The 22,625-nt window shown below is 45.7% G+C and overlaps 1 protein-coding gene across 2 annotated transcripts in view; it reads right to left on the bottom strand.

The window, feature by feature from the left end:
- Positions 1–349: 349 nt before the first annotated feature.
- YWHAZ (tyrosine 3-monooxygenase/tryptophan 5-monooxygenase activation protein zeta) overlaps positions 350–22,625 on the bottom strand; it is a 37,062-nt gene continuing 14,786 nt past the window's right edge. For both annotated transcript variants that reach the window (XM_038745213.1, XM_038745214.1), the window contains exons 3-6: positions 5,396–5,519; positions 4,332–4,495; positions 4,130–4,225; positions 350–778 (exon numbers count right to left, since the gene is read on the bottom strand). In XM_038745213.1, coding sequence (XP_038601141.1) covers positions 719–778; positions 4,130–4,225; positions 4,332–4,495; positions 5,396–5,519 — 444 coding nt within the window. In that variant the 3' untranslated portion in view covers positions 350–718. The remainder of the gene's footprint in view (positions 779–4,129; positions 4,226–4,331; positions 4,496–5,395; positions 5,520–22,625) is intronic.

Genomic DNA, 22,625 nt, shown 5'->3' with positions numbered 1-22,625 from the left:
AAGCCAACAGCAGGGAACTTTACAAAGAATGGAATGTGAACCGTTTTCTGCCCTTCTCCCGAGTAAATCGACCAGGTTCAAACTCTGCCCGAAGGAACGCTTTCGCAGCCGCGGTTCTAAAGGTGTCCACGCTGAGATTGTATATGCCGCAGATACGCATGGCTTGACTCGTCGCCCCATGAGCCGTACCTGCTTCTACCACAGCCACGACTGCTCCAACCCTAAAGTACCCACAATAACTACACCTGTGGCTGGAACCAATTAATCCCTTCTCCACTTTCTCCCCAAGCCCCCCCTCCCTCCCCCCCCCGCCCCGCCCCCACATCCCCTAGCCCCCCCCCCCCGCCCCCAACCCCACCCAGGCAGACCAATATGTGCGTCGGCAGGTCTCTTTTGCTCAGATATGGAAACTGACACTGGCCTTGTCAAGCCACAATGTACCAAAAGTACTACGCCGCACTTGTAAAACTTGTATAAAAATTCCACATCCCCATATTGGCCACCTCAGATGAAAACAGATAACTCCCCCCAATGTTAACTGGCTCTACTCCCCTAAATATTAAACATAAAACCACATGGGAAATATAGAAATCCAAATAGAAGTAACATAAAACCTGTCATAAAATCGTAAACAAAAACTATTTGTGGGACAGCATGAATGACGAATGGTCTACTGTGTAAATTTTTAGAATGAGGCAGACAAAAGTGGGAAGGCTGGTTAATTCTCCCCTCCTTCTCCTGCTTCGGCTTCATCTCCTTGGGTGTCCGATGTCCACAACTGATGAAGAGAAAAACAGATTTTCGCACGTGTGAAACACGAGAAACCAAAATGGTGCTGGTTGTAACATTCAGGTTTTCTGATCTGGTGCCACGGAGGAAGTGGGGTGGGGAGTGTGTGTGTGTGGGTGACATTTTGCAGTCAACTGCACAAGGGTCACGATTAAAATCTGGTCTGAAGCATTACCAACCCTTACAGCCCAGCTAATGCGTCAAGATTTTGCACGCTAAGTCGGCGGACGGGGTTTGGCCGCCGGAGAAAGGAGAGGGAGGTGGCAGGCTGAGACTTGCTCTAAGAGAGTTTTTATTCGAACGCCTTCCTCGGCCACTGAGATACCTCCCAAACCCCAGGCGAAGAACAACGGAGATTGGTGTCGGCAGATTGTGTCAGCGGGCGGGGAGCGTGAGTAGAGTGACCAGAATACACACTGGAAGTCAGCCTGACGGGTAGGACGAACTAAATGTGGTTTCCACAGAAAGCCAGTGGAAGACGACCTATTCTTCACGACTAAAGGGGACCCTCCGTATCACAGACCACCAGCATGAGAGTCCGATTTTAACCAGGCCCGCTCCCAAAATAGAGCTTTTAGACTGTGAGCCCACTGTTGGGTAGGGACTGTCTCTATATGTTGCCAATTTGTACTTCCCAAGCGCTTAGTACAGTGCTCTGCACACAGTAAGCGCTCAATAAATATGATTGATGATGATGATAGAGCTAACACTGCAGTTCACCTTAGCATAAGCAGACTTCAGGTGTTTTGGGGGAATGTGTACGGAAACGGCAGTGTCATTTCCAAATACGGAGGACAAAAGTTGATCTACAAATTCGGCTTCCAATTGTGGACGCAACAAAATGTTGATTGCTACTCATTAGTGAGTCCTTCCCACTCGCCACCACTCTTGATGTGACGTCTGGTAAGCCAGAGATGATAATAATAATAATGGCATTTATTAAGCGCTTACTATGTGCACCGTTCTAAGCGCTGGGAAGGTAACAAGGTGATGAGGTTGTCCCACGGGGGGTTCACAGTCTTCATCCCCATTTTACAGATGGGGGAACTGAGGTCCAGAGAAGTGAAGTGACTTGCCCAAAGTTACACAGCTGACAAGCGGTGGAGCCGGGATTTGAACCCAAGACATCTGACTCCAAAGCCCGGGCTCTTTCCACTGAGCCACGCTGCTTCTCTAGAGATGAGTACAGAGGCAGCTGGGCTACAGAGCAGCCTCTTGTGTGGGCTGGAGACTAGAGAAATGATTAAAAAGACAAAAAGTTGAGAGGGATTGTGAACGGGGAGCTGGGGAGGGAAGTCAGCCACACCAATTCCAAAGCTGGTGCTCCCAGATTTCCAGCTGTGGGGGTGAACCCACTGCTTTTGAATTCACAGGGCTTTTAGTGGGATCCTTAACTTCACTCACCCCCACCCCCCAGGGCTGAATAAATGTTTGTACATATTTATTACTCTATTTATTTATTTATTTTACTTGTGCATATCTATTCTATTTTGTTAGTATGTTTGGTTTTGTTCTCTGTCTCCCCCTTTTAGACTGTGAGCCCGCTGCTGGGTAAGGACTGTCTCTATATGTTGCCAATTTGTAATTCCTAGGTGCTTAGTACAGTGCTCTGCACATAGTAAGCACTCAATAAATACGATTGATGATGATGAGGGCTGAAGCAGCTCAGCTGAGCTTCGAGAGACCCAGAACCAGAACACCTTCAGAGGCTGCTTGCTGGGTCTTGCATTCTCTGCATCCTTTCCTACCCCTTCCCCAAGCTCTACCACCTCTTTAATTCCCTTTCCTCCACCCTCCCTAGTTGGCCAAACCAAGTTTGGCCTGGTGACCACCTTGGCTTTTTTGAATCACACGTCACTTCTAGCACGTGGGAATCAATGGACTAAATCACCCGCTAACCAATCAAACAAATAAAACTGTCAAAGTGCCATACACAATGTTATGTTCAAAGGAAACCTTGAACATTACTGAATTCAAACCTTTCCATAAATAGGCACGACAGGCCCCCGATCCACTCGTTCCATATTTTGCTTAAAGGGGTACTAGTGGCTAACAGATTGTGTCTGTTTCCTCACCGTCTTGATGAGACCACGGGCTAGAAAACTGAAAAATCTCCCTTTGAATATACAATCAGTGCTGCTCAAATGAGATAGTCCATGCAACATTAATGCAAACTACTTTTAAATAAGGGGGTGAAAAAAGAATCACCCACCATCTCTCTCTCGACCTCTGTAAATAAAGAAAAATTAAGGGCAATGCTTAGTTTTGAGGGAAGTGCCGATCTACTGAAAAAAGTCAGGAACAACACCTGGGCTGAGAAGGCAGAAGTTCTTTTAGTGAGATGTTAAAGGTGCCAGCGACAAAAAATGGGAATTGTTGCATTTCAAATATTGGCGTAGTCCGCTGTGAAATAAGGACCATTAGAAATTGTTCTCTTCTGGGAAAGAAACCATACATTTTAGCACCTCACTAAAACGAAGGCCTCACACATTGGTGTCAAAAAGTCAAAAACCAGGAAACCAATCTGACAAACTAGCTGACTTTGATGGCCAACTAAAGGATCACTTTAAGGGTGTGGGGACTGCAGTAAACCCTGTTCCAAGGATAATTAAAGAGGAATGTCCTCCCGCCCCTCCCCACCCCCAAAACACACACTTTTAAGGCTAAAACTAGAAGGGGTTCATGTAGCATAGTACATTCCAATCAAAACACCTTTATGGGGAAGTGGGCTAACATGCCAGTTTTACACCTAAAAGAGAGCGATTTTAGCTACCATTAACAGCTCAGTCATTCGAGTGGCACTCTTGTTCTTGGGGTAAGAAGAAATTCTTCCACCCTGAAAAAGCCGAAACAATTCTATTCCAAAGGAACAGATAATTTTATACTGTGCCAAGAGATTTTCAAGAGCGTGCATTTATTACCCACGACGGGTACACAGAAACCAATGACAATTTCCTAACTCGTGACAGCACCCCTTTAATCCTATAAATATTGCAGCTTCTATTTGCTGGGTCTTCACATTTCGCAACACGAAGCAAACGGTGGGGTTTCAAAAACTGAAAATGAGGACATTGGGAAAAAATTCACTAGATCACTTGGATAAATTTGGAATCTGAGCGCTAGGTATTCAATAAACTTGCTTCTCTTCATAATTAGATCATAGCTATACCTTCCAAGACTTCGGCTCATCTGGATGAATCACATTAGGGGTAAAACCAAACTACTGCTAGTTAATTGCTCTTATTTATTTTAGTCATAAATCTTGAAGAAGTAAAAGTGCATTTCTTCCCTTTTTTAAATACCTTGATTAATAAAACAAGTTTAATGGTACTGTACTTACTGTCAAGTTGTCTCTCAGTAATTGCATTATTAGTGTGCTGTCTTTGTATGACTCTTCGCTTAATGTATCAAGTTCAGCAATGGCTTCATCAAAAGCCTGTGATTTAAAAAAGATATATATATTTTATGGCTTAAATTGAGAAAAGGTCACACACACATATACACACACAAACACAAAAAAAACCCCCAATAAACCAACTTACAGTCTTTGCAAGGGAGCAAGCTTTCTCTGGGGAGTTCAGAATCTCATAATAGAACACGGAGAAGTTAAGGGCCAGACCCAATCTGATGGGATGTGTTGGTTGCATCTCCTTTTTGCTGATTTCAAAAGCTTCTTGATATGCCTGTTGTGACTGGTCCACTATCCCTGGGGAAAGAATGCAATTTCACAAATATGTATTGCCTCGACTTTCAGAAGGCCCAAAAATAATTTTGGTATACTTGCAAATATTTCAACATTATTCCTCAATCCTATTGTGTAAAGTTTATCAAGTGGCAGAAAATAACTTTTGCCCCCATTGTCGGCGGGTGAGGCTCTCACGTGGGCCCAAGCATCTATAGAAATCTAACATCTGTAAAAGGAGAAGTGGCATTTAATTGACGATTAAAAACACCCCGGGCTTTAAAATATCACTAAGCCCGAAGAGTTAAAAATGACTAAAAGGGAGGTCTTTGGCTTCCGGGAGATTGCACTAAGCTGGTGGTCAGGTTTCCAAGGGAAAAATCAGGCAAGCATCTCCAGTATCTGCTAATTCTGTTTAGACTTGCCGATCTTCAATTTATTCATCTCTGTCCCAACCTGCAGATGTGTGCTGACAAACGTGACCACCAAAAATTCCAGTTAACATTACACATTATTACCGTTTGGCTCTTCCTGCAAATTCCACTGCTTCGTCAGAAGCTGTGATCAGTTAGATTTTAAGCAGGCCATCTACTGAAGAGGACCCAACATGTCAAAATAGACAATGGTAACAAAAGAATCACTAGGAAAAAAGAATCTTTTTACCCCGTGCTCCAAACTCAATGTTAGTTGTCGATGAAAGAAATTACCCTTGAGGTGTAAGTTCACTTCCTTCACCACCAAAATGACTATGTTTTAGAAGATCGCTTTCTATTTTTTCTTTGAACACAAAGACCATAAAAAGTCTTGAGTCCTTGGGTTTCAAAGACCTGACCCAAATCGTTTTTGAACTTTAATAGTTACCGTGGAAGGGGTCATCCTACGTTAGCCGCACCAACCCCCTTAGACCCACTTGCAAAGACATACCTTTCTTGTCATCTCCAGCCGCGACCTCGGCCAAGTAACGGTAGTAGTCGCCTTTCATTTTCAAGTAGAAGACTTTGCTTTCTGCTTGTGAGGCAATGGGAATCAAGAACTTTTCCAATAGAGACTTGGGAAGAAAAGAAGAAGCATGAAAATTAAAATTGAAAAAGAAAATAAAAACCTAAACGTTTCCAAGGAAATCGGTTAGTGTGTAGAAGGCACTTAGCTAAGTAGGAAAATAGAGGATAAGCAGTCAAGGATATCTGCCTCTACTACACCAAACTACTCCGAACAATCCTAACCATCAACTTGTGTGAGATGAATTAGGCTAGTTAACCCATGGAATGCTGCTTCACGGTCAATGAATGAACTGGCATTCATGCAGCCTGTGGGCAAATGAATATGTTTCAATAAGGGTTACAGGACAGCCCCGTAAGTATCTCGATGATTTGGAGCAAATGTCATCCCGAGTTAACCTGTATCCGAGAAGCGTGTTTCATTTACGACCAGCCTTTGCCCTTCAAATCTTAATGAATAATCCTGACCACTCCTTTCTAACTTGTCTCACGACAACCTAATATTTGTTCTCCAAAAGGCGGCCAGATTCAACTTCCCCTTTGCGAATCTTCAGGACTACTCGAGGCATTGACATGGAAGGAAGGACAAATTACCCTTGACATGCTCTGACTTAAATTCTTTGCAGAGCAAAAAGATTAAACATTACTCCAGCCAGGTTTTTCCTTTACAGGCTGCAGCAAGGCTAGGAGAAGTAGCATGGCTCAGTAGAAAGAGCCCGGGCTTGGGAGTCAGAGGATGTGGGTTCTAATCCCGGTTATGCCACTTGTCTGCTGGGTGACCCTGGACAAGCCGCTTCACTTCTCTGTGCCTCAGTTACCTCACCTGTACAATGGGAGTAAGACTGAGCCCCACGTGGGACAACCCGATTACCCTGTATCTACCCCAGGGCTTAGAATAGTACTTGGCACATAGTAAGCGCTTAACAAATACCATTGTTATTATTAAAACTAAAACTGAAGAACTCGCTGCCCTCACCATCTGACTGTATTACACAATTCAGCACAAAATAATCCGGGAGAAAAAAGCTTGCTTATGAATTACAGACGCCTCTTTCCAATTTTCCCAAGGAGATTTCCCTTTCCCCTGCATTCAACAGCCATTTAGCATACCTAACCCTTTCCTCGCTCCTCCCATATACTTTTCTTCACAACTTCTTTTCTCTAAGAACACTAACTCCCAACACCATCTCCTAAGACTCAAGGTAACCTACACACATTTTGGAAAGAAAACTCTTCTCGTAAGGATTCCAAACAATGCCAGTAACGGCCTTTCCATTCCAGAATTAAACACCCGTCCTTCCAAATGACTAATTTAAAACTTCATTATAATGGACTGCTATTTATTAAGAAGCACAACCGGGGTGGTCTCAGAGGACAAAGATTTTTAGACTCAAAAAAGGCAGCAGTGGCATTATAAGGCATTACGGCTACAGCCTGAGCTAGAACAAGACCCGTGAATTAACTTTAGGCTGAGACTCTGGACGCCAAGGGCAGAAGATTGAAAAGTCAAGTCGTAACTGTCAATAATGAACCATTATCAATTCTGGTCAAGGGCTGAACAAATGGAACAAGGGCCCAGGCCGGGACTTTCCCCTTTCCCCCAACCCTGCCCCAATCCTTTCTCAACATTGGGTCACACATGAGAGTCAATAAGGAAGATGGGCTGCAGTAAGTAAACCCTTTCAGCACTTAATAGTGCTGAAATAATAATGATGGTATTTGTTAAGCGCTTACTATGTGCCAGGCACTGCTTTAAGTACTCTCCCACCCTCAGCCCCACAGAATATTTGCTTGTACCCACCCCAGTGTCCAGGACAGTTCCCGGCCCATGGTAAGCACTTAAATACCACAATTACTATTACGTTCATACCCAAATGTAGTCGGTCAATCATATTTATTGAGCGCTTTCTGTCTGCACAGCCCTGTACTAGGTGCTTGGGAAAGTACAATATTAACAGGCACATGCTCTGTCTACACGAGCTTACAGTCTAGAGTCTATTGTTTTAATGTCTGTCTCCCTCTCTAGACTGTAAGCTCCTTGTGGGCAGGAACACGTCTAGCACCTCTGTTGTACTGTACTCTCCCAAGGGCTTAGTACAGTGCACTGCACATAGTAAGCACTCAATAAGAGCACTCAATAAATACCATTGACTGAATTGATCCGTGGAACTCATTCTCCCCAAGCTAAGGCATGCTCATTAGAAACTACCCAAGTCTCACTCCCAAGCCTGCTTTCTTTTCAGGGCTTGAGAAAGAATGCTGTCCCATTATTTCTGAACACTGGTTACACGGGTCCTGTCTCTTTTGGCTACCTGTAGCTAGTGATTATCAGCCCCGGAGACTGCCCCTGGGGCCTGAAGAACGATAGAGGGACGAATGGCAGTACTTTGGTTTGGAAGAGTCTATAACCTGCACAATGGGAACGGATGACATGGTTCCCTTTAAAGTCTATTTCTGAGGGGGGCCGCCTCACTTGTCTAGATGACCGTCCATCCACAAGACCACTATCCTCTTCTCCCACTCCTCTCGATGTCGCCCCGATTTGCTCCCTTTATTCACCCTCCCACCCAGCCCCACAGCACTTATGTACATTGCTATGATTTTACTTATTTATATTAATGTTTCTCTCCCACTCTAGACGGTAAGTTTGCTGTGAAGGAGGGAATGCGGCTGTTTGTTGTATTGTAATAATAATGATGGTATTTATTAAGTGCTTACTATGTGCTTTAAGCACTCTCTCACGCGGTCAGTACAGTGCTCTGCGAACAGTAAGTGCTCAATAAAACTGAATGAATGTGAATGAATGCTTAACCCAAAGGTCTCCTCCCCAGCATATGTGGGCCTCCTCCACAAGACTGATAACTTTCCAGGGGTAGGACAGGCAGTAAGTAAAATAAACTGGCTGCCTTGTACCTTAAAAGTGGATGAGCAAATTTAAGAGATGAATGAATATATCTGTATTTAGGGTGTGCAGAATTCCTGTCTTTACATTCAAGAGTTGACAGAGAAGAAATCTAATACTAAAAGATCTAACCAAGGAAAGGAAATAACTTTTCTACTAAGCACTTGGGAGGGTACAATACAATAGAGTCAGTAGACACATTCCCTGCCCTCAAGGAGCTGACAGTACCGAGAGGGAGAAAGACATGAACATAAATGAATTACAGATATGAACATAAGTGCCGTGCAGGTTCAAGTGCAAAGGTGACGCAGAAGGGAGGGTTGAGGAAGAGAGAAGCAGTGTGGCCGAGTGGAAAGAGCCGGGGCCTAGGTTCTAGTCCCAGGTACTCCACTTGTCTGCTGTGTGACCTTGGAAATTTCACTTACACTTCTCTGTGCCTCAGTTACCTCATCTGTAAAATGGGGATTAAGACTGTGAGAGATATATGGGATGGGGCCAGTATCCACCCTGATTATCCTGTCTCTATCCCAGAGCTTAGTACAGTCCCTGGCACGTAGTAAATGCTCAAACACCAGCTTTTTAACAAAAGAAAAAAACAGGGAGGGCTTAATTGGGGAAGGCTTCTTGGAGGAGATGTGGTTTTAATAAGGCTTTGAAGATGGGGGAGTGGTGATCTGTTGGATATGGTGGGGGAGGAGTCCCACGTCAGACAGGGAGAGGATGTGGCCAGGGGGCTGGCAACGAGACAGACGAAATCGAGACACAGCGAATATGTTGTTGAAGGAGTGAAGCGTGTGAGCTGGGCTATAAATCAGTGAGGAATAGGAAGCAGTGTACTGAATCTTTTTTTTTTTTTTTTTAAGAAAAATCATCTGGGTGGCTGAGTTGAATACATGGACAGGGGTGGGGAGAGAGAGAGGAAGGAGGGAAGTCCGCATGGATGCTGATGCAGAACTTAAGTAGGGACGATAGCGATATTGTAATGGTACAACCGACAGGATTTGGTGACAGACTGCATATGTGGGAAGAATGAGAGATTCATTCATTCAATCATATTTACTGAGCGCTTACTGTGTGCAGAGCACTGTACTAAGCGCCTGGGAAGTACAAGTTGGCAACATACAGAGATGGTCCCCACCCAACAACAGGCTCACAGTCTAGAAGGAGGAGACAGACAACAAAACATGTGGACAGGTGTCAAGTCATCAGAATAAATAGAAGTAAAGCTAGAAGCACATCATTGACAAAATAAATAGAATAGTAATGGTTGGGAGTTTCTGCTTGATGGAGAGGTAATTAGGCAACCATTGGAGGTTTTTGACAAGCAGGGGAGACATGTCCAGAAAGATGTTGTAGAAAATTGGTCCAGGCAGTGGAGTGAAGAGGGGAAAAGGGGACAGACCCTCTCGTGTTCTGCACGAGCCCCACAGTGCCAGTCCGGCGCTGCAGCTGGCTGAGTGCTGCGGCTCTGAGCCCCTCACCCCCTTTCTGGTCCCCTCCCCTGCACGTCCCATCTTGGTCCCTCCTGCTCTCCCTTTCCAGTGCTGCTCCCACAGGCCCCCCTCCACACCCCACCTTGAGCTTCCAGAAACCTGGGCCCCGGGCGAGATCCCAGTTCAGCTCGACGCTCCGCCACTTCCTCAGGCCGGGGCTGAGGTGATTCTGCGGGGTTCGGTGGAATCACCTGCTGCCCCACTTCCTCCCTGCCCTCCCTCCTTCCAGCCTCTCAGCCTCTAACCACACTTTAGCTTACTGAATTGCCTGGCTCACCCTTTGAAAGTGGGGAAAAGGGGTTAATGGCCCAGCAGTTACCGTGTACTCGGGGCTGAAGACCAGTACATGCAAGCCAATTTCAAGACTCTTAAGGCTCTGGAGTCTTCACTTTGGTCTGTCCCTTTCTTTCTGGAAAGCAGGTGCTGTCCAGGGGAAAGAGCCTGCGTCTGGGGGGCAGGGGAACCGAAGTTCGAATCCCTGCTCTGCTACTCGCCTGCTGTGTGATCTTAGGCAAGTCACTTCACTTCGCTAGGTCGGCCTCAATTTCTTCATCCGCACAATGGGGATTGCAGGCCTGTTCTCCCTCCCCTTTAGAATAATAATAATAACGATGGCATTTATTAAGCACTTACTATGTGCAAAGCACTGTTCCATGCACTGGCTACAAGGCGATCAGGTAGAGATGAGTCGAGCCATCCAGACGCCAATCTGCTCATCTCCACCACCCTTAAAAGATCCAGTCATTCAGACCATTTCCTGCTCCCCTTGGCATAACCAGATCCTTTAGTATCAAATGCAAAAATCTACGGTGACTCTTACAGTTTGGTGGTGAGAAAAACTTCAGGTTTTGAACCCCAGTGGATCTAGTTATCATAACCATCAAAGATGAAGAGAAATGGTACATTTCAGGAAATCGGCTAGTTGGAAGAATTGGCTTTTTCCATTTGTCCTCTGAAGCCTGACATCACACTTCGCCTACTCTTCACTGGGGTCTGAAAACGAAATACATACATCCTCTGCCCCCTGCTCTATTCGTATCTTAACCCCTTCCGCTAAGGAGCGGCAGGCATGGGAAGGCCTCTCATTCACGAAACAGGTGGGACTTGTAAAAATGTGACCTTTGAATAGGGACGTGGAGGGAGATGGAAACGCCTTATCACACCATCGATATAAGGCTCAGAATCTGCACCCAAAGTAATTGGAACCCTGTCAAAGGCACATACAGATTCCAATTCAAGGAAGACTCAATCATGGCATTTCCTAAGCACTTACTGTACTAAGCGCTTTGAGAATATAATAATACAGAGCTGACACATATGTTCCTGGCCCACAGTGAGCTTTCGGTCTAGAGGGGAGAGAAGAAAAATTAAGACTGTGAACCATGGACCGTGTTCAACTTGATTAACTTGCATCTATCCCAGGATGGAGTAAAAGTGCCTGGCACATAAGTGCTTAAATTCATTCATTCAATCGTATTTATTGAGCGCTTACTGTGTGCACAGCACTACACTAAGCGCTTGAATACCATTAAACCACCCACCCGCCCCCAGCCCAAAACTACACTAGATGAGAGTTTGAAGTCATTTGGGTAAAAAAAGGAATGTCAGTAAGTTAACTGCATCCCTTTTGGAGTTGTTGTTCAACAAGACCTCACTATGCCTCGGCAAGCCTCGGCATCATTTCAAGATACCAAAATAGCAGCTCAATTCTTGGGGTTCAAAAGTCTTGGATCATTTTTCAAGATCTTTTAGCTGTCATTAAAGGTGACCCTAATGGAGAGAGCTCAAAGGTGTGCAGGTATTCAGAAGGACTTAGGTCTGCTACAAGGTGCTTTAAGCAAAAAGCTGTTGCTCAACCAAGTTGGACAAAAATCAAAGAAAACTGAAAAACCACCGATAAGGTTCACAATCCCTGCCCCACCACTTGCCCGCCTTGAGAAAGTCACTACACTTCCCTGTGCCTCAATTCTCTCATCTGGAAAATGGGGATTCAATATCTATCCTCCTCCTACTTAGACTATGGACCCCATGTGAGACCTGATATCGTGTACCTACCCCAGCACTTTGTACAGTGCCCAACACACAGTAAGCGCTTAAATGCCATCATTATTAAGAAGCAAACCAGGAACCATGAAGTAAGTCGGGAGACTGAATAGCCTCCAACAAAGACTGCCAACACAAGGTCTGAGATCAACTGAGGAGCTCAAACCCGTTAATCCAAATGATGTCTCACGGGTCAGTGTAAAGAATACTGATAATGTAGTTACAATAAGCTTAAAGTTGGTCCTCCAGAATCTCATGGCAGTTTTTTGGGGGGTTGGGAGGGGTGTCACAAAAGTTACTAAGAAGCAGAGATCTCTACTGCTCCTAGGCAACAGCAGCTTCCTTAAGGTTTTGGGTTGTTTTTTTTTTTTTTAATGGTACTTGTTAAGCACTTACTATGTGTCAAATACTGTTTTAAGTGCTGGAGTAGATACAAGTTAGGTTGGACACAGTCACTGTCCCGCATTGGGCTCAAAGTCTATGCAGGAGGGAGAACTAAAGGACAGAAGTGACTTGGCTAAGGTCATACAGCAACCACTTGGCAGGGCTGAACCTAGAATACAGGCTTTTGATTCCCAGGCCTGTGCTCTTTCCACTAGGCCGTGCTGCTTCTCCATTTCAATTCTTTGGGATGTCCTGCTTGAAAACGTGGTACTGTGCAGAACTAATTCTAAACACAGATTCAAACGGGTGTGCCCCAACACCCCAAACACCTTCACAACTCGCTGGCGTACTCAAGGATTTTTAAGCTCCAGCCTAGCTGTCTCGTCCCACCTCCGTAGGTAATTCAGTTCACTCCCCTCGCCCTGGCCTCTTTTTAGCCGTCCTTATGTGCTGAACTTTGCTCTTCCTCTGTGGTAATTCTTTGGTTCTCTCTTAACATCGACCACAACAGCAGCCGTTCCCGCCCCATCTCCACTTCCCATTCACACACTTGCAGCCCTGGCTTCCTGAAAGAGTGGAATGGGATGAAGGGAAGGGAGGAGAGGCAATGGCTTGGGATGGGACTGGTACAACCGGCTTTTGGGGGTGGGGGGGGTGGGCTGCTGTTCAGGTTAGAATTCAAGGTTACAAATCAAGGAGCAGCACAGAGTGGGAGGGGGCCAGGAGGGCCTTTGAGGAAAAGGCTTGGTCAGGCAGCTCAGAGAAAGACACTGAGCAGTTGGGTAATTAATCAGACAGTCCATAAGTCAAATTTGAGCGCTGAGTACTGAACTAAGTGCTTGGGAGGGTAATAATAATAATAACGTGGTATTTGCTAAGTGCTTATTATGGGCCAGGCACTGTACTAAGTGCTGGGGTAACAAAGCAAATCGGGTTGGACACGGTCCCTGGTCCCATATGGGGCTCATAGTCTCATTCCCTATTTTACAGATGAGTTAATTGGGGCACAGAGAAGTGAAGTGACTTGCCCAAGGTCACAGCAGCCAAGCAGCAGAGCCGGGATTCGAATCTGTGACCTTCTGACTCTCTAGCCCGTACCCTATCCACTAGCCCACACTGCTCTATAAGACCTGGTGGACAGATTCCCTGCCCACAATAAGGGAACTGAATCTCTTCTTGTTTTTAGGTGTTAATATCTTCAAAAAAAATTCTTTTCAGTTTAAAATTCTAATGTGAAGAATTAAGTTTTAAACCGTTAAGATTAGACAATCTTAGTGGCGTTTACTATAGAGCATAATGGAATTTCATGCGGTTTTTCGACGCTGTGGAATGGTTCTTGATTTATTACACACAAGCCTTGGGGAAAGTGCATCCCATGCAACAGACAGGTTATTTTTTTTTTCTAATGTGGCCATAGCAACAGGGTGCACTTCTAACAACAGTGATAGTTAAGCACTTACTATTTGCCAAGCACTGTATTAGACCCAAGATCATCTGGAGTCAGAGTCCCTGTCCCACATGAGGCTCACGGGTTTAAAGAACAGGCATTAACTCTTTAATCTACAGATGAGAAAATTGAGGTCTTCCGGAGAAGTTACATGACTTGCCCAAGGTCACAAAGCTGGCAAGTGGCAGAGCCGGTGCTCTTTCCACTGGGCCACATTGTTTTCTTAAAAGCGTTCACAGTATTCTCACGGCATCCCGAAGACGCAGGGAGAGGCAGGCATTCTCACTTCCACTTTATGGATAAGGACACTGAGGCAATGAAAGGTGCAGTGATTTGCCCAACACTGCACAATAGGCCCATAATGGAGCTCAAATTAGAACTCACGATTCCTAACCCCCTTGGGCTCCCTTCCCCTTCCCTGCAACCATCCAGGTGCTCAAGTGGAGGCCCCGCTTCCAGGACAGCGGTGGTTCTCCGGGGAATGCTACTGGGCACTTTGTCAGAGTCCCCCTAGGAAAGAGGCTTCTAAATTTATGCATCCTCAATTATCAATCTAACATTATTTTGCTTGCTTTGTGTTACCCCTCTAGAAAAAAAATAAAAAGCCTGAGGTACAAAGTCACCAACTCAATTCTTTTTCCTGAGTGTTTCTTCTTTGCCTGGCTCATACACTTGTTAACCTAGGAGGCCAGTGGCCACTTCGGTAATTCCCAGAAATATGGTACTAGGTAATGTAGTTTTGACGTTATCAGCCAACTGTAAAACTATTTTTGATTCCGGTACTTAGTTCATTCAGAGGCCACCTTCTTATTGTTGAGAAAACACGGCTGTCCGCCGTGAGGTAGTAACACTAATAGGGAGACTTGGAGACCATTTCCTTCCCAGGGGGCTGGAGAACCATGAAGGGTAGTCAGTCTCTTCTCCTCATCAGGCACAGAAGAAGAGGGGGCAGATTTTAAGTCGGCATGAAAAATACAGTTCCTTGGTTAGGTCTCCACAAAGCACATTTACTGGTCAGTAGCCATAGAGGGGGCAGAGGGCAGGGATAGTCTAACTGGTAGCCAGGTTCAAAGAGCTTTTTCGCTGAGGAAAATGGGTGAGGAAGGGAGGAGTCCGATGCAATGGGTGAGACCCGTCCGGTGTTTTGTTTTCCTGCCATTTCAGTAGACTCATCTTCCCTCTGATTTGCTTCCGAGCACCCTGAGCCATGTCATCCTCCCAGGCAACTCTAGCACTTATCGCTTTATAGGTCCACTTGATTCAACCTCCTTTATAACTATTTTATGGTTATCTCCCCCATTACATGTAAGCAGCATGGCCTTGGTGGAAAGGGTCCAGTCCAGGGTGTCAGAAGACCTGGTTTCCAATCCTGGCTCTGCTACCTGTCTTGATGTGTGCCTTTGGACCAGTCACGTAACTTCTCTGTGATTTAGTTACCTCCTCTGTAAAACGGGGATTAAAGCTGTGAGCCCTTGTGGGACATGGACTGTGCCACCTGATTATCTTCTATCTACCCCAATGCTCAATAGCATCTGGTATATAGTGCTTAAATGCCATTAAAAAAAAAATGTAAGCACCTAATAGGCAGGGAATGTGTCACCTGGTTATTCTATACTTCCCTTTGGCCTAGTGTACCGCACACCAAGTGTGTGCTCAGATAATGCTTTTTGATGACAGTAGACTGTTTATTTCAGTCCACCTGGCCAGAAAAGCATGTGGACGCAGGCCAACAGAACCCTTCACTCCTGCACACGTTTGCATTTATTTAGGTACCTACCCGAAAACGCATACTCCCTTCTTCCTTCACATTTACAAGTGCTGTGCTCCCGGCATCAGGACAAGGCTAGAGCTCCAGATGCACTGCCCTGTATCTATGAAACTGACTTTTTGGCCTCATACACAATATGAGATCATTATTCAAATGAGAACCCATTGCTCCTTCATTATGAGGCAATTTGGTCTCTTCAAAATGCCTGACTTGTGTGTCAAACATTTTTTTCTTTAACATTGCTTCAGCCCATTCTCTCTTGGTTCAATACGGAGGTTTTTGGCTTCTTACTGCCAAGGTATTATTTACACAAGGACTAACTGGAGTTTTCTGTTCTTCATACCGGTCTGTTTAGAACAGCAAGTTGGGCAGGGCTGGGTACCATTTCACCTCCATTCAGAGAATCGACTGTCACTAATCAGCTGTTCCCAGATAATTCCTCAGCCCTTTAAATTACCCTCACCGGTAGCCAGAAGATGACATTTTGGAAATCAGGAGAGATGTTGCGGTTCTCGTGACGAAATGGGTCTAAATAGCGGATCAGAAGGTAAAAAGGGTATTCTTTGTAGTTGGGTCTAGTCATTCCACAAAGTGAAGATGACCGGAATTCTGGTACGTTCCATGGGGTGGGGGTACACAAGACTAATCCTCTACTGCGCCCACCAATCAATCAATCAATCGTATTTATTGAGCGCTTACTGTGTGCAGAGCACTGTACTAAGGCCACCACCTTAGCGGTGGCCGGGACCCTGGCTGTCATCGTCCCTAGCGAAAAATCCCACAGAACATGGCTCTGGCCCAAGTCATCAGAGCAGCAGCAGCATAACAGGAGTAGACTGCATTGCTGCCATCGCCACTGCAGCGACTCTGGGCTTGGGGGAGTGGGCGGAGGAGACTGGAGAAGGTCAAAAGCAGGTGGAATAGGGAGAAGCTTTCTGCAGTCACCTACTTATGTTTGTGTTCGGTTGGGGGAACAGCGATGACAACAATCCTATCTGGCTCCTCCTGCCCTATTTTCCTTCTTTTCTACTGGCTGAGGGGAACTGTGGAATACAGTTAGCTTCACTGCTCTATTAAGAACATCATGTTCTCTGGTCTGAGAGCGTGTCTAGCACGAGGTGGTAACATTGTGTTCTTTCAGGACACAGAGACTGATAAGGGGTTGACATTTTTTCCACCCACAGCGTTCCGTCCAACCTTTCAAAGGTTCAATTTTAGTCTGAGCTGGAGTCCCTGGCCGTCTCCCCTTCCAGACTGTGAGCCCGCTGTTGGGTAGGGACCGTCTCTGTTGCCAACTTGTACTTCCCAAGCGCTTAGTACAGTGCTCTGCACACAGAGAGCACTCAATAAATACGATTGAAGAATGAATGACTCTACCAACTCTTCTTCCTCATTAAAGCTGGGGAATCTCAGGAAACAGCAAGCCTTCTCCAAGTCAGGCTTTTCTACTATACACTAAACACACCCTCTCATCGGGACTGAGTTCTATATTCTGTCATACTAATTAATAATCATCACGGGATTTGTTAAGCACTGTTCTAAATGCTTTATCAGGTCCCACATAGGGCTCACCGTCTAACTAGGAGGGAGATTGGGCATCGAATCCCCACTGTACAGTTCAGGAAACAGGCACAGATAAGTGACTTGTCCAAGGTCACACAGCAAACAAGTGGCAGAGCTGAGACTAGAACCCAGGTCCTCTGAATCGCAGGCCCGTGCTCTTTCTACTAGGCGAGGCCGCTTCCCATCATCGCACCTGTTTAGATATACGGCACAATCAGCTGGTCCCTGAACAGACATTTGTATGCAGAGATTATTTTTTTCATTTGTATGAGAAGCAGCGTGGCTCTGTGGAAACAGCCCGGGCTTTGGAGTCAGAGGTCATGGGTTCAAATCCTGGCTGTGTGACTTTGGGTAAGTCACTTCACTTCTCTGTGCCTCCGTTACCTCACTTGTAAAATGGGGATTAAGACTGGGAGCACCCCATGGGACAACCTGATCACCTTGTAACCTCCCCAGAGCTTAGAACAGTGCTCCGCACATAGTAAGCGCTTAATAAATGCCGTTATTATTATTTGTAGTTTTGAGGACATTGGGGCGAGGGCTTCCCATCACTACTATGGTTTAACAGAGTTGTCTACTGCAGTAGGAAAAGCATATTGCACAAACAATTTGAAGAACTACATGCAGCAGAAGTAAATTTACCTTCAACTACTCCACGGGTACAGAACTTATTTACTATTCTATTTCTTTTGTTGATATATTTTGTTTTGTTGTCTGTCTCCCCCTTTTAGACTGCGAGCCCACTGTTGGGTAGGGACCGTCTCTACATGTTGCCAACTTGGACTTCAAGCGCTTAGTACAGTGCTCTGCACACAGTAACTGCTCAATAAATATGATTGAATGAATGAACTTGCATGCCTTGCAGATTGGAGACTTTCTCCAATTTAAACCTGTGATAAAACCTTGATTGATAAATGAAGGAATGAACTTGCATGCCTTGCGGATGGGAGACTTTCTCCAATTTAAACCAGTGATAAAGCCTTGATTGGTTGACAGCATTTACCAACTCAGCCGAAGTGAGGCTATCGTCAGGCTATCATCATTCCACTTCTCTCAGACAGGAGAAGTTGTTCCCACCTCCGGTCTCCAGGAATAGTATATGAGCAAATGGTTGGCAGAGTGCCGCGGAGACTTGCAAGGGCCAAAATCCTAAGCAGTGGCAAAGACACTCCCCAACGTCTGAACTAAGCCTTAAGTGTGTGAGCACTAAAGACCAGGTGGCACCCATTCCCACCTCGAGAAAGAGCAGGCTTTTGCGGGAGGGGAGGAGGGCACCCTTCTGTTCTCAGAGTGGCACGGCTGCAAGTTTCTAGGAAGGAAGGGAGGCTGGAATCGGGGCACACACTAGCCTGAGCCCACCCCAATGCCATTCTATGTCTTGGCTTTATTCACTCATTCAATCGTATTTACCGAGCGCTTACTGTGTGCAAGGCACTGTACTAAGCGCTTGGGGACAGTACAGTATAACAATAGACATTCCTGCCCCCAATGAGCTCACAGTCTAGAGGGGGGCAGACGGACTTTAATATAAATATATTATAGATAATAATAATACTTTTGGTATTTGTTCTAAGCGCTGGGGTAGATACAAGGTAATCAGGTTGTCCCATGTGGGGCTCACAGTCTTCATCCCCATTATACAAATGAGGTACCTGAGGCGCGGGGAAGTGAAGTGACTTGCCCAAAGTCACACAGCTGACAAGCGGCGGAGCCGGGATTGGAACCCATGACCTCTGACTCCCAAGCCCGGGCTCTTTCCACTGAAACACGCTGCTTCTCACATGGGATGGGAGGGAGGATGAAAGAAGCAGCAGCAAGCGTGGCGCAGAAGGGAGTGGGAGAAGAGGAGAGGAAGGCTTAGTCAGGAAAGACTTCTTGGAGGAGATGTGGCTTCAATATGGCTTTGAAGACGGGGAGGGCGATTATCTGTCTGATCCGAGGAGAGAGGGCATTCCAGGCCAGAGGTAGGATGTGGGCGAGAGTGCGTGGGCTGAAGCTAGCCATCCCGTCACCAAGGGTAGGAAAGAGAATAGCGACAGGAGAAAAGGGGTTCAAACGGCAACTGATTTCTGAGGCTTAAAGGGGATGGAGAGCTTTCACAGTCTTGAAATGATCTCTCTTCCATTCAAGGAGGCTAGATTACTGTTGTTCTTATGTTAGTTAACTTTGAAGAGAGATTAAAAAAAAAAAAAAAAGCAAGCAGCCACAAGAATCTTAGTCATGCTCCAGAATTCACCAGCCCACAAAGTGTTCATTATCCCCACCCAGAAGCCACCATTTCCTACTGCCACCCGTAATACTGTTTGTTGCAAAAACTCAGAAGTCTCATGACCAAAGAAAAAAAAAAAGAGGAAAAAAAAAAGAGGGTGCACATCAGCCTGCTTGATCTCCAAATTTTCCTTCCCATCCTTCAAACTTAGAGCGCAACAGGTTGAAAGGGCGCAACACACTCAAGAGGTTTGTTTAGAACTGATCGCCTTCAAACAGACGGAACCACTTTTTCAGTCAGCGGTGATAGGCATACATGTGTTTTCGTCTTCCCAAGCTTCTTGTGGTTCATCAGTGTAGATCAATTCATGGATTGTTCCAAAGGAGATGTCCAAAGAAGAGTTAGGAATGTTAACTGGTCAGTTTGTCAAGGATGAATGATGACCAATATAACCGTTCCTCCAGATACCCTTTGGTGCCAGTGGTCAGGCAGGATACAGGGCTGGATGGACAACAGAGCTGACCTAGCACGACAACTCTAAAGACTTGTTCCCAATCTCCCACCCTCCCAGCTCTTACCCCACCCTCCAATGTTTAGGTCTTCTGGCTTTTGAAGGAACCCCAAAACCATCCTCTGGGGAAGAAAAATTCTTAGTATCTAAGTTTTAGGACAATGAGTTAAGAGACCGAACAGCAGCTTCTCACCATTAATCTAGTGAAATGTGCAAGCGCGCACACACATACCCACCAAAAAAAATAAAAATCACATGGAGTCATTGTTTGCCTAGATTCATATTGTCTGAATTATACATGCACTGGTATGGAACTCAAAGAGCTCTCCTTTTGCACCCAACCTCCAAGGGTTTAATTTGAGTTCAGACATCTGCTTTCCCCTCCCGATGAGCCAGTTTCTATTTTCAGTCCCTCGGCCCAGAAACTGGGGCTGCCGAGGAATGGAGGGGGAGCCTAGCCCCCTTCTCTGACTGAACCTGCTGGATGCTCAAAGGGGGTGCCACTGTGGAAAGCGTTCCTAGGTATGCCTCTGATGGGAGGGAACCACAAGCACAAACTACCTAACAGCAGGAGACCTACCTAGAGTATCGATCAACCCAGTTCTCGTCTCCAAGAAGGAGGTAATCTAAAATCCCCTCCTTCCTCCACCAGCTGACCTCTGCCCAGCCTGAAGGGGCCCAGGAAACGACTGGGACTTGTCTCCAGTTTAGGGTAGAATCACGGAGCTCAACTAGGTCAGTCAGCATTTAGCTTTCCTTTGTGGGAGTCATTTGAACAGGGGCCACCTTCCATATATGAGGATGAGGTCGGGAGAAAACAACTGGGCCTGAGGTCCATCCTTGGAGGATGGAGATTAGAGAGGGAGAATCACAGAAACAAGAGGAAGGAAAGATGCTAATAATGTGAGCAGCAGGGAACAAGTACAGGGGAGAAACTCATGGAAGGAGTCATTTGGGGGGAGACAAGGAAAGGGAAAAGCACACGAAAAGGAGAGTTGGATGGGAAGAGGGAAAGAGCAGCACCAAGGACATGATAAAAGGGGAGAAGCTGTTTATAAATTGGGATTGGGATGACAGTGGAAGTCATGAGGAATTTTCAGGTGAATCTTGGTCATTGGAAATTCACACAAACCACATGGAAGGCACAGATTCACAATGTGAATGTTCTAATTAAAGGAGTCCATCAAAGGAAATCGGGCCTGTTTAGGACAAGAAACCATTTTCCACTGGGAAAGTGCTTTGAAGAGGTCAGCTGACTTTTCAAAGACGGTGCACGCTGTCCAACGCAAGTTCCAAAATTGAGATGGTTCTAAAGCCACCGATATTTCAATGAAGCAACCTTGGTTGGAGATTTTTAGTACTTCCAGCTGACAGACAAGGATACCGGAAACCAACGGGAGAACTGACAGCATTTTACCTCAGTCGACTGTATTTATTTACTGAATGAGTGACTGCTACTCTGGAAAAGTATTGGCCAGGGCCGTGCGACTAACAAATGAATCTTCTCTCCAATCCCCCAGTTACTCTGGCTCCACCCCACACTAAGGGTGACGGGGCAGTCACTCTACAGTAGAATATACACTCTACCTGTATATATATTTGTAAATATTTATTACTCTATTTATTTATTTTACTTTTACATATCTATTCTATTTATTTTATTTTGTTAGTATGTTTAGTTTTGTTCTCTGTCTCCCCCTTTTAGACTGTGAGCCCACTGTTGGGTAGGGACTGTCTCTATATGCTGCCAACTTGTACTTCCCAAGCCCTTAGTACAGTGCTCTGCACACAGTAAGCGCTCAATAAATACGATTGATTGATTGATTGATTGATAGAAGCTAGAGACCTGCTCAAAGTACAGGGCACTCAAACACGGTCTCCCTGAGAGAAAACACAAAGACTCCTTATTTGGCCCCACCCGAGGGTAGAGGGAGCAAAGCTGTGGGCGGGACAAGGAGTCCAACTTCTTGGAAGGATGATCCAAGCACATATTTCCAGCCATGACTGCCACATTGGCCTCCTGTCTCTTCCCATTCCACACTCCGCTCTGCTGGGATCGTTTTTCTGAAAAGCCGTTTAGGCCGTATCGCCCTACTCAAAAACCTCCTCCCGTTGCCCATAAACCTCCACACCAAACTCCTTGCAGTCGACTCTCCCTCGCTACAACTGATCTACTACGGTCCAATCCACACAATCTTCTAACCCCAACCTACTCTCGGTACCTCCACCTCATCTATCCCACCACTCATCGATCCCTTCCCCACATCCTTCCTCCCTCCTTCATCACAGCTGACGATCCACCGCTCTCCCCGCCTTCAAAACCTTCCTAACAATCACATCTCTTCTAAGAGGCCTTAAGTCCTCATTTCCCCACTTGTCTTCCGCTCTGCTTCACCTACAATATTGGCTGCATACTTCCCCCACCCTTAAGCACTCTGATACTCACTTCAGCCCCACAGCACTTACAATCTATATAAAATGTCTCCTATCCTTACGTTAACTTGATGTCTGTCTCCTCCTGTGGCCGGAGATTGTGTCTACCAACCCCACTGCATCATACCTTCCCAGGCACTTAGTATAATACTCTGCACATATTATGCCTTCAGTAAATACCACTGCCTTTTCTTTCCCCCACCCCAGGTGTGGGCACTGAATATAGTATCTGTGCAGGGACTCTAAGTGCAATCAAGCAATGGTATTTGAATGCTATGTGCAGAACACTGTACTAAGCCCATGGGAGACTATAATGCAATAGAATTGGTCATCTTGACCACCGAGGGGGAAGTAGACATTTAAATGTTTCAGACAGGAAAGAGGGCAGAACATAAGGATATGT

This window comes from Tachyglossus aculeatus, chromosome 4 (genome assembly GCF_015852505.1).
Source record: "Tachyglossus aculeatus isolate mTacAcu1 chromosome 4, mTacAcu1.pri, whole genome shotgun sequence".
In the NCBI taxonomy this organism is placed as follows: domain Eukaryota; kingdom Metazoa; phylum Chordata; class Mammalia; order Monotremata; family Tachyglossidae; genus Tachyglossus; species Tachyglossus aculeatus.
This window is presented reverse-complemented; position numbering and strand designations above follow the sequence as displayed.